Source organism: Bubalus bubalis, chromosome 4 (assembly GCF_019923935.1).
Source record: "Bubalus bubalis isolate 160015118507 breed Murrah chromosome 4, NDDB_SH_1, whole genome shotgun sequence".
NCBI lineage: Eukaryota > Metazoa > Chordata > Mammalia > Artiodactyla > Bovidae > Bubalus > Bubalus bubalis.
The window spans coordinates 126,662,151-126,674,703 of NC_059160.1; the positions used below are offsets into that span (position 1 = coordinate 126,662,151).

Below are 12,553 nucleotides of genomic sequence, written 5' to 3' on the forward strand. Positions count from 1 at the left end.
TGCTATACGCTACATAAATTAAAATGAAAACAAAAAGTTCCCTCTTTTCTCTAAAGTAATTAGATTCATGGAAACTGAAAGTAGAGTGGTGGCTTGCCAGGGGCGTGGGGGGAGGGATGGAAGGGGGAGATGTTTAACGGGACAGAGGTTCAGTCCCACAGATGAGAACGTTCTCAGGATCTGTCACAGCTATGTAAATAAAGTTAACGCAACTGAAAAACAGTACACCTGAAAACGGTTAAGATGCCAAATCCTATGGGCGTGTTCACCTCAATTTTTAAAAAGTTACCTCTTTTATTTTGAAATATGCCTGGCCCTTGATTTTCGCAGCGATGGTAAGAACTTTAGGATCAAAAACAAACTGAACAAAAGCTTTAAAATTAGTCCAGAATATCAGCTGAGTGTTGCTTAAAGAGGCTATGATTTTCCATGCCATGTCAAAAGATTCTATGCAGAGTGATTCAGAGGTGGTCAGAAGCTGGTAGGGGAAAATAAAAAGAAAGAAACACATGATTTATCACAATTTCAGAAACTGATGTCTGTTCCAATGGTTATTCTTCAATTTATGTCTCACTATATCTTACCTTGGGAACCAAAATTTTCATACAATGGAACACAGGTAAGACTTGCTCAGAAGGAAGAACTGTGAGGGCTTCCAGTGCAGACTGCAAAGTCCTTACTGCCATTGGAATAGCGGGTAGAGTGGGTTCCAGAATTTCACCCTCTGAAGCTGGTATAAGGGTGTGACATTTTCTCAACAAGAAAGAGAGGCAGACCCACTGATCATGAATATATTGTGCCGCTATTTTCCCCCATCCTTGGGAAGATGATGACTCTTCAAAAAAACTGAGACAAAAAAGTCAAGTCACAAACCCCATCCTTCCTTAGGTCTGTCTCAATTTCTTTTGCATGTAGTAGTACACTATCCTTACAAGCTGCTGCTGCTGCTGCTGCTGCGTCACTTCAGTCGTGTCCGACTCTGAGACGCAAGAGACGGCAGCCCACCAGACTCCCCCGTCCCTGGGATTCTCCAGGCAAGAACACTGGAGTGGGTTGCCATTTCCTTCTCCAATGCAGGAAAGTGAAAAGCGAAAGTGAAGTCGCTCAGTCGTGTCCGACTCTTAGTGACCCCATGGACTGCAGCCCTCCAGGCTTCTCCGCCCATGGGATTTTCCAGGCAAGACTACTGGAGTGGGCAAGGGGAGAAATTAAATAGCCATTATTAAATTATTCTGTCTACCAAAGAACAAGGAAACCGCAGAAAACTCAATTTCCTAACTACTCTGAAAGCAGGTGTTTTCACTCACTTTAAATGATTCACTGAAAAGTAAATGCAGAACAATTAATGGGTTTCCAGTAATAGAGATAAATAATACGATAATATATTATCATCTGAATGAAGCCTGTTCTCAAAGCTTAAATAATTCTTTAAGTAAGGGTGAGCGACCACTAATTACCTCAATGACTGAGACAAAAGTAGATTTTTAAACATTAGCAAAAAGAAGCCTTTAGTGTACATGCTGCTGTCCAAGTGGTGAACATACCTGCTCTCCTCCTCCGTGTGGGGCTTCTGCAGAGTTTGATTGAGCTGGAGTGATGAGATGAACGTTTCTGGGGGACCCACATCCAGAGAGTCCAGCTGTAGCTCTGGCTTCTGGCTGACCTCACACACCATGGCCAAGGCAGCCATGCTAACGGCTCTCTGAATCTGTCTACCCAGTGTGGGCTCCTAGGAAGGAAATGGGACAACCTTTTGTAACCAGTACGGACGTGAATTCCAGTCTGCCGGAATCTCATGCCCACCTTTTCTGCTTGGTGCCTGCTGCTGAATATCAGAGGAAAGCAAAGGAAATCCAACATATGTCACTTGGTTGTACCATTTCTGTACAAACTGGTGGTGAACAAACAAAGTGGTAATAAAAATTCAGCAGTGTGTGAACTGAGAACTTCCAGATATACAAGCTGGATTTAGAAAAGGCAGAGGAATCAAGAGATCAAATGACCAACATCTGCTGGATTATAGAAAAAACAAGGGAATTCCAGAAAAACATCTACTTCTGCTTCATTGACTATGCTATAAAGCCTTTGACTGTGTGGATCACAACAAACTGTGGAAAATTCTTCAAGAGATGGGAATACCAGACCACCTTTCCTGTCTCACAAGAAACCTGTATGCAGGACAAGAAGCAACAATTAGAACCAGACATGGAACAACAGACTGGGTCAAAATTGGAAAAGGAGTACCTCAAGGCTGTATATTGTCATTCTGTTTATTTAACTTATCATGCAGAGTACATCATTCAAAGTGCCAGGCTGGATGATTCACAAGCTGGAATCAAGATTGCAGGGAGAAATATCAACAACCTCAGATATGCAGATGATATCACTTTAAAGGCAGGAAAGTGAAGAAGAACTAAAGAGCTTCTAGAAAAAGGTGAAAGAGGAGGGTGAAAAAGTTGGCTTAAAACCCAACTTTCAAAAAATGAAGATCATGACATCCAGTGACGTCACTTCATGGCAAATAGATGGGAAAAAAGTGGAAACAATGACAGATTTTATTTTCTTGGGCTCCAAAATCATTGCGGACAGTGACTGCAGCCACAAAATGAAGACACTTGCTCTTTGGAAGGAAAGCTATGACAAACCTAGAGAGCATATTAAAAAGCAGAGACACCACTTTGTTGACAAAGGTCCACACAGTCAAAGCTATGAATTTTTCCAGTAGTCATGTACGGATGTGAGGGTTGGATCATAAAGAAGGTTGAGCACCAAAGAACTGATGCTTTTGAACTGTAGTGCTGGAGAAGACTCTTGAGAGTCCCTTGGACAGCAAGATCAAACCAGTCTAAAGGAAATCAACCCTGAATATTCACTGAAAGGACCGATGCTGACGCTGAAGCTCTAATACTTTGGCCCCCTGATGCGAAGAGCCGACTCACTGGAAAAGACCCTGATGCTGAGAAAGAATGAAGGCAAGAGGATAAGGGGGAGACAGAGGATGAGATGGTTGGATGGCATCACTGACTCAATGGACATGAGTTTGAGCAAAGTCAGGGAGATAGTGAAGGATAGGGAAGCCTGGTGTGCTGCAGTTCATGGCGTCACAAAGAGTCAGACACACGTTAGTGACTGAACAACAACGACGACAACAATTCAGTAATTCACACTGAAAGACAGTTCGGATACAACTTTCCTATGAGTGAGTCTTATTTCAACTGTTTGGCTGAACTAGAATTAAAAGCAAAAGGTGGGGGGACTTCCCTGGCTGCACAGCAGTTAAGATTCTGCACTCCCACTGTAGGGGCACAGGTTTGATCCCTGGTCAGGGAACTAAGAACCCGCATGCCACATGGTGCTGCCAAAAAAAAAAAGAGAGAGAGAGACATCCATTCATTTAAAAAGGAAAAAACCAGGCTCCTTGCACATACATACACAATTCCCTCAGTCAGCTGTATTCTGCTTTTGGCAAGGTGACGCAGCACAGCAGTTATTGCTAAGAGCTGGATTCATGAACCGCACAGCCTGTGTCTGAACCCTGACTGCGCACTTACCAGCTGACTGTGGACACGCTCCACACCTTGGTTTACTCTCCTGTACAGCGGCGACAGTAACAGAATCTACTTCACAGAATTATTGTGAAAATTAAATAAACTGGTTATTTCACATAAAGCGCTTGGAACTCTACATGTAGGAGCTCAAAGGAAGGAGACCAAGATAGCCTGGCTTTGTACGTACAGTGAGAAAATCAATCTCTAACCAGAAGTGCAGGCAAGAACCTGGACAGGTTCTTTGAGAGATCAAAGCTGTTCTCCCCAATACTGTCCACCACTAACACCTCTACAGAAAGGAACCCTGTAGTACTTATTCCATCCCACACCTGCCCCTGCCACCCCCAAAGTAAACTGAGTATCTCTACAGATCAATTTTACTCAGCAACACCGCCAATACAGGAAATAAAATTCAGGGTTACTTTTGAGTTGCATAATATGGGCTCTATTAACCTTCATGTAATTCAGTGAATCACTAAAGAAAGCAAGCCAATCTTTAAAAATCACTGAGGTCTGGTTCACGGTTCTGGTCCACATTCAGAACTCACAATGTCCCTTCATTACACTAATATGCAGTGGATAGGATACTGAAGGATTAATCAGCCCTCCTTATAATTTTCTTCTAGGACACTTCTTGAAAACTACTTCAAAAATTAGATTATTAAAGGAATTCAGGAGCTATTTTAATTAGCAGCCCAGACTGGACTATGATTCAGCTCCACTTTAAAACACCCTTACCATGTGTTAATTGCAAAGAGCTAACATTTATTGATGACTTTCCATGTGCCAGGTACTGTTCTAAAGGTTTACCATTAATGAGCTAGCTTTAATGTTCACAGCAACCCTATAACCCTCATTTTGCAGGTGCAGTAAATGAAGCACAGAGAGGTTAAGTAAGTTCCCCAAGGTCACACAGCTGGTAAGGATAAAGCCAGGATTCATAACCAGGAAGTCTAATTCTAAAGCCTGTGCTCATAACCACTACATCTTATTATGTCATGTTAAGAAATGCCTCTAGGTACTAAAATCTAATGGAGAAGACATACACACATAAATTATTCCAAAAACAAGTAAAATGGAAATAAGTACAAAAATGAAGGCATAAAAAGCAATAGATAATTGAAGGAAAGCATGAGACACCAATCCAAGGCCTTTAAGAGAAAATGTAATTTGAGCTGGTACATTAAGGATGGACCAGCTACTGGCAAGTGTATGTTGAAGGGACGGCATTCTCAGCGGAAGGACCAAACACAGGGGAGGCCCAGATGAGGCAGGATGCGGCGTGTGCTGGCCTAGCAGGAATGCAGCACGGGTGTCCTGTGGGAAGGAAGGGGAGAGGCTATGCACGACTAGGCTAGAAAATGAGGGAGAAGGCTAGGTATGGAGGCTCCGACACCACACCGCTGCATGTGGACACCTTAAAGTGTCCCTGACGGGTACCTGGGAAAAAGACCTAGTGAAAATCCACTCAAATGATTTTAAGACTGACTGAAGTCCTTTCATGGCAAACAGATGGGGAAACAATGGAAACAGTAAGAGACTTTATTTTTCTGGGCTCCAAAATCACTGTAGATGGTGACTGCAGCCATGAAATTAAAAGACACTTACTCCTTGGAAGGAAAGTTATGACCAACCTAGACAGCATATTAAAAAGCAGAGACATTACTTTGCCAACAAAGGTCCATCTAGTCAAGACTATGGTTTTTCCAGTAGTCATGTATGGATGTGAGAGTTGGACTATAAAGAAAGCTGAGTGCAGAAGAATTGATGCTTTTGAACTGTGGTGTTGGAGAAGACTCTTGAGAGTCCCTTGGACTGCGAGGAGATCCAACCAGCCCATCCTAAAGGAGATCAGTCCTGGGTGTTCATTGGAAGGACTGATGTTGAAGTTGAAACTCCAATAATACTTTGGCCACCTGATGCAAAGAGCTGACTCATTGGAAAAGACCCTGATGCTGGGAAAGATTGAGGGCAGGAGGAGAAGGGGACAACAGAGGATGAGACGGTTGGATGGCATCACCGACTCAATGGACATGGGTTTGGGTGGACTCTGGGAGTTGGTGATGGACAGGGAGGCCTGGTGTGCTGCAGTTCATGGGGTTGCAAAGAGTCAGACACGACCGAGTGACTGAACTGAACTGAACACCATATCTTTGCTATATACCTATTATGACAGGAGTTGTTCTATTATTATAATGTAATGTCATATATTATGACAGGAGTCTTAATCTTCATCAAATATTATGAACAAAGGGTATTATTTTCAAAATTAAATTTTGGCAGATGCTTTTTGTGTATCAAAATATTGTCTAAGAGTCAAGTATGTATTCCATGCATGCCTTATTCAACATAACTATAAGCCTTGAAGCAAAGAGGATTACCTGCCCATGGTCCATCTCCTGAAGATGCCGAATGGATGCATTTTTCAAAGGAGAAATAAGTCTCCAAATAGGGTTGCCTCTTTTCCACCCAACATTCAAGTGGAGATTTATAAGCTCAGTTAACACCATCAGGTACAAATGGCAACGATCCAGATCTGAAACCTAAGACACACAATAAAACACTTAACAAGCAGGGTCCACGATTTTCACAAAACCAGGAGAGTTCAGACAGGAAAGAAATTAAGTTTACCTAAAAGTACTGAAAGATGGCACTGAAGAGGGGAGAAATCACCTCCTCCAAGAAGCCTTCCATCAACTCCCCAGGCAGAGCTGAGCACACCCTCCTCTGTGCTTAGACAGTGACTCTGCATTCAGCACACTTACAGCACACATCACGGCTCACTCAGCACGCAGCTGGCTCCCCACCTTGATTATGAGCAGCCTGGAAGGCACGCTGGCCACCCACTCCAGTACTCTTGTCAGGAGAATCCCATGGACGGAGGAGTCTGGAGGGCTACAGTCCGTACGGTCGCAGAGCAGGGCATGACTGAAGAGACTTAGCATGGATGGCAGGAACTAAGCCTCCCAGACTGTGTGTGTGCTAAGTTGCTTAGTCGTGTTTGACTTTTTTGTGACCCCATGGACTGTAGCCCACCAGGCTCCTCGGTCCACAGGATTCTCCAGGCAAGAATACTAGAGTGGGTTGCCATTTCCTACTCCAGGGGATCTTCCCGAGCCAGGGATCGAACCCACGTCTTTTAAGTCTCCTGCATTGGCAGGCGGGTTCTTTACCACTAGTGCCACCGGGGAAGCCCAACACACACACACACAGCCTGGGATGCACAGCTCTGCCCTCCATGCTAACCGAGCTTAAATAATCACAATAACAACTATAGCAACTGCCATTTCCTTTGCTTTCGGCACTTGTAACACTCCATTCTTACAAGGAATGGTCCCTGTTCCACTTGCCTAAGAAGACAACTAAGTTCAGAGAGGTCAAACAACCTCCCCAGCATCTCAGAGCTAGTAAGCAGGGCAACAGAATTAAATGCACTTCTAAACTCCTACACATAGGCAGACTGGGTTCAGTCTAGCTCTGTGACCTATGACAAGAGACCTAATCTCTTTGGGCCTCAGATTCCTTATTTGTAAACTGGGGAGGGTGTTATCTCTCCATCACAAGGTTTTGGTTTGGAAGAATTAAGTGAGAGAAAGCATGCTGACGAGATGGGCCCTGAGCGGTGGCCTTGATTACTATTACAGTGCCAAGTGCTAGGATACAATGCAGAGAGAAGTGACAACTCCAGGGCATGGTGACAGACGAGCGATGGATAAAGGTACCAGGGAGGGTTCCCAAGTCTTAGGCTTAAAGAAGCCTGTTGGATCACACACATCCACTGAGAAGTGAACCTAGGGGCCTGGGGGAGGATGGATAACCTCCCATAGGAATAAGAGGTTCCATTCCAAACACTGTTGTGTGGAAAGTCCAGCTCAAGGTATCAAACAGCAGTTGGCTGAATGGCATTCAGCCAGAAGGACAGGCAGAGGTGGACACGGGTGTGAGGGTGCCTGGCATAACTGAACTTGGGTATGCAGATGAGGTCACCTAGACAGGAGGAAATGAGCAAAGAAGGGACCCAAACCCCGCCTGAAAAACTGACTTTTACGGCTACACATCAGAGAACGGACATTTGTGGGAGAGCCTGTTGTTAAATATTGACTATCACGCTGCTGAGGGGAAGGAAAGTGGGGAAGAGACTTTTATTAAACTATAATAAGTTATCAAACAAATGCACTTAATTGGGAATTCTAATTCCAAATGTATTACAGAGTGGATTTATACAGTAATTTAAAGTTATTTTGGAAATGAGTTCACTTTTTAAAATCTGAAAGACAAAATCACAATAACTTTGCCCTTTCTAAAGCTATTTTTAGCTTCAGACCCCAAACAAACAAAAATATTATTTCTGTCCCTCCTTGGGGACAAGGAGGTTCACTATACTTTTGTGTACGTCTGAAAACTTCTATAATAAAATGGAAGAGTAATACTGATAACAATAAAGTGACAGGGGAACAAAATATGAAAAGTTACTTCTTTATTAAATGTCTTCTTGGAAATTCAGGTGTAGCAAAACTACTGTTAATAATGGTTGAATAAGAAAAATGCTAAAGATAAACACACTCCCCTCCAGAGGAGTTTGTTCCTTGTCTTATCAAAATATCTCAGGTTTTTTGGTATAAAACTTGCCTTTTTGTATTTTCACACCTGCTTATCGGCTATCAAACAAATGTCCTTAATTGGATGTTCTAATAAAAGTTGTTAAAATAAGTATGCTTTCTCACTCTGTTGACAATGTAATGATTGTAACTGTTTCAACATCTGCCCTAGAGAATGTCAAACCCTCCCAAATTAAGAATTATAGGCATTTCTATAAAATTAATATTTTCAAAATATTCCTGAAGAAAAGGAGAAAACTTTATAATTTTTTTTTCAGATGTTCTAGAAAGAACAATTATGCAGTGAGCACAGACAAAGAGGATACCTATCTTCACAGAGCATCTTCTTCACCTCAGACTGGTTGTTCCCAAGTCTAACTTCATTTGAAGATCACATACAGACATAAAAATATATTATGTGTACTGACACCCAGTCCCATCCCAAACCTGCCAAGTCAGAATCTCTGGTTCCTGGGGCCAAATACACATTGACTATGCTAAGTTCTTCAAATATGTTGTATCATTTGGTATTCTCTAAATTCTAGGAAGCAGATATCTTATCTCCACTTTGCAGATGAGGAAACTGAGGCTCAGAAAAGCTATATGATTTTCCTAGGATCAGTTACATCGATTGAACTGGAACTAGGAGACTCTAAAGCTTCAATTTTTTCTGCCCCCCAAGGCCACTTTTCAAGAAAATATCACATTAATTTTTCCTTTCAACTTAATACAGTGCCTGCCAGTCAGTAATCACTCAAAATACTGATGAAAAGACTGAAGTTACTAAAGTAAATACTTACAGTACTTAGTTCATTCATAGTAAGTCGTCTGAGAATAAATTCAGAAATGCTCTCTGTAGTAGACATGATACAGTTCTGAAGAAGAGTAAATACCTCATCTGTATGGAGGGAAAAAAGCAACTAAAATTACAGAAATAAGTTATTTGGTACAATGCATCTCATATATTCTAGCAAAAGTTCAACTCTGTTAGGTATATGTGTGACTCACTTACCAAAAATGAATTCTGATAACGTAACAGTCGGGATATCTACAATTAATCTTAAAAACCATTGAAGAGCTTCAGTTCTGGATAAGATGCAGCAAAGGTACACTGCCCTCTCTCACTGAATTCAGCTACAAAGCCTGGACAGGATATCTAAAACAGTCATGTGAAGACTCCAAAGTCAAAAGCAGCAGATGGATTTAGCAAGTAATAACCCTGAACAGTGGTGAGTTTGCTTTGGTCCCGCTGTAGACTGGACCCTCTGATGGAGGAGCAGTCACGAAGGTGGGCAGCAGACTGAGCCCCCACTTTCTGGTCAGGAAATTAAAAAGGAGAAACTCAGAGAACTAGACAGTGAGTAGTTAGGAGATTTCAAAGACGGACGTGATCAGGAAAATAGTCCCAGCAAGTGGTGTATGGAGGGTGGCTAGGCTCAGCCCTGAACTGCTGGCCCTGGATATGATGCTACTCAGAAGGTCAACCACGTTCAGCACTGAAGAGACAACCACATAGGTGCCAGCCTTGCCGCTGGATGCAGCACTCGGGGCACAGGTCAAGGCAGCACTGCAGAAGGCTTGAAAGCAAAACTGACCATCCATCAGCACCCATAGAAGCTGGAGCAACAGAAACTGAAGCCTGAACCAAGCCAGTCTGGCTGACCGCCACACAAACGTATCAACACTGTCCACAGGGCTAAACAAGATCCAGAGTCTCATAACACAATATTCAAAAGATCTAGGATACAATCCAAAATGACTGGGTAGATAAAGTATGAGGAAATTCCTAGCTCATATGGGAAAAGAATCTACAAACGACGACACCAAGATGACAGTGATGTTAGAATAATCTGACAAAGACTTTAGAGCAGCTATTAAAACATGCCTCAACACTCAACACTTATTCTTGAAATGAATGGAAAAACAGAAAGTCTCACCAGATAAATAGAAGACTTATACACAAACCAAATAGAAATTTTATAATTCAAAGTACAATAACTGAAAATTTTAAAACTCACTGGATGGGATCAATAACAGAAAAGAAACGTAAAGGAAAATTATCAGTGAACTTGAAAACAGATCAGTAAAATATGCAAATTGGGAGATGCCCTGGTGGTCCAGCGATTAGGACTCCACACTTCTGCTGCAGGGGACACAGGTTCAGTTCCCAGTCAGGGAACTAAAATCCTGCACGGCATGTGCAGCATGGCCAGGTTTAAAAAAAAAAAAAAAGGCAATCTGACATGGTACAGCCAAGCTCCCCAAAACTGAAAACAAAGACATAGTACTGAGTGCACAGAGAAACATCTTACCACCTGGGAAGAAAAGGGTGTGAATGATTACAGAGTTCTAATGAGAAACCGTGGAGGTCAGAAACAAAGGGAATGTTTTTAAATTGCTGAAGAAAAGACGTAGCAAACCAGAATTTCATATTCAGCAAAAATATTCTCCAGAAGACAAAATAAAAACATTTTCAGATGGAGGGAAATTAAGAGAATTCATTGCTGACACACTTGCCTCCAAAGAAATATTAAAAGACATTTTTCAAACAAAAGGTATACAGTGCCACAGGAAAACATGGAATGTCAAGGATGAAACAGCAAAAAAATTTTAAATGGGTAAATACAAGAGACTATTTCCTTGAGTCTTTAAAATGTGTTTGATGGTTAAGAGCAAAAAATACAACATTGTCTGGTACTGATTTTAACAAATGTAGGTATAAGACAACTATAATAAATGAAGGAGAAGAGGTTAAGGGACCTATAAAGTAGTAACATTTCTACATGAACTTCAAGTTGGTAAAATGTTAATTCTAAGCTGACTGTAAAAATGTATGTACATCATAATCCCCAAGGCAATCACACAAAAAACTTTGGACATTTAGGAAAAAACACAAAAGATAATGAAAATGGAAGACAAAACAATGTTCAGACTCAAAAGAAGCCAGAAGAGGGAAGAAAGAAATGAAAAACAGGAAAATAAACAGAATACAAAAAATGACAGCTCTAAAACCAAATATGTAAATAATTACATTAAATGCAAATAGTTTTGGAGAAGGCACTGGCACCCCACTCCAATACTTTTGCCTGGAAAATCCCATGGATGGAGGAGCCTGGAAGGCTGCAGTCCATGGGGTCGCTAAGAGTCGGACACGACTGAGCGACTTCACTTTCACTTTTCCCTTTCATGCACTGGAGAAGGAAATGGCAACCCACTCCAGTGTTCTTGCCTGGAGAATCCCAGGGACGGGGGAGCCTGGTGGGCTGTCATCTATGGGGTCGCACAGAGTCGGACACGACTGAAGCGACTTAGCAGCAGCAGCAGCAAATAGTTTAGACCAAATAAAAGACACAGACTGTCAGAAGAGACAAAGTATCAAGCTCCAACTATATGCTGTCCATAAGAAATTCACTTTAAATATAATGTTCATTAAATAGGCTAAAAGTACAAAGCCAGAAAAAAAAAGTACTATGCAAATTCTAATTAAAAGAAAGTAAAAGTGGTTATACTACTATCAGACAAAGTAGGCTTCAGAGTGAAGAAAACAATCAGGGATAAAAAGGGACATTACATAATGATAAAAGAGTCAACTCCCAAGAAAAAGCACAACGTACCTAACAACAGACCTTCAAAATACATAAAGCAAAGCTGGCAGTAGTAAAAGGAGAAAGAGACAAATCCAAAATTATAGTTGGAGTTCAACACTCCTAAATTCCAAGAATATAAAACTGAAAAACATGAAACTCCTGGATATAATTGACATCTATAGAACACCACACCCAATAATAGCAGAATATACATTCTTTCCAAGTGTACATGGAACATAGTCTGAAATAAACCATACCCTAACAAAATAACAATTTTTAAAAGCTGAAATTGTACTACGTGTGCTCTCTTGACTAGAACAGAATTAAAACAAAAAGCAATAACAGAAAGATAACAGGAAAATCTCCAAATACATTTCTAAATTCATGGGTAAAAGAGAAAGTCTTAAAAAAAAATTCTCAACTAAAGATACAACATACCAAAATTTGTGGGATGCAGAAAATACAAAACTAAAGAAAATCCACAGCATTCGATGTCATTTTAAAAAAGAAGATCTAAAATCATAATCTAAGCTTCTGCCTTAACTTCAGCAAAAGGCAAAATAAACCAAAAGCAAGCAGAAAGATGCAAACAACAGAAATCAATGAAATTGAAGAGAGAAAAATCAACAGAGAAAAATCAATGAAACCAAAAGCTGCTTCTCTGAAAAGGTCAATACTGCTGCTGCTAAGTCGCTTCAGTCGTGTCCGACTCTGTGCGACCCCATAGATGGCAGCCCACCAGGCTCCCCTGTCCCTGGGATTCTCCAGGCAAGAACACTGGAGTGGGTTGCCATTTCCTTCAACGCATGAAAGGGAAAAG

General features: G+C 41.4%; 1 protein-coding gene across 6 annotated transcripts in view; it reads right to left on the reverse strand.

Annotated features, from left to right (window-relative positions):
- Positions 1-12,553, reverse strand: part of TARBP1 (TAR (HIV-1) RNA binding protein 1) — a 66,016-nt gene that overhangs the window by 20,015 nt on the left and 33,448 nt on the right. For all 6 annotated transcript variants that reach the window (XM_025284520.3, XM_025284523.3, XM_025284524.3 and 3 more), the window contains exons 13-17: positions 8,947-9,044; positions 5,930-6,091; positions 1,545-1,729; positions 585-846; positions 290-478 (exon numbers count right to left, since the gene is read on the reverse strand). In XM_025284520.3, the coding sequence (XP_025140305.3) occupies positions 290-478; positions 585-846; positions 1,545-1,729; positions 5,930-6,091; positions 8,947-9,044 (896 nt within the window). The remainder of the gene's footprint in view (positions 1-289; positions 479-584; positions 847-1,544; positions 1,730-5,929; positions 6,092-8,946; positions 9,045-12,553) is intronic.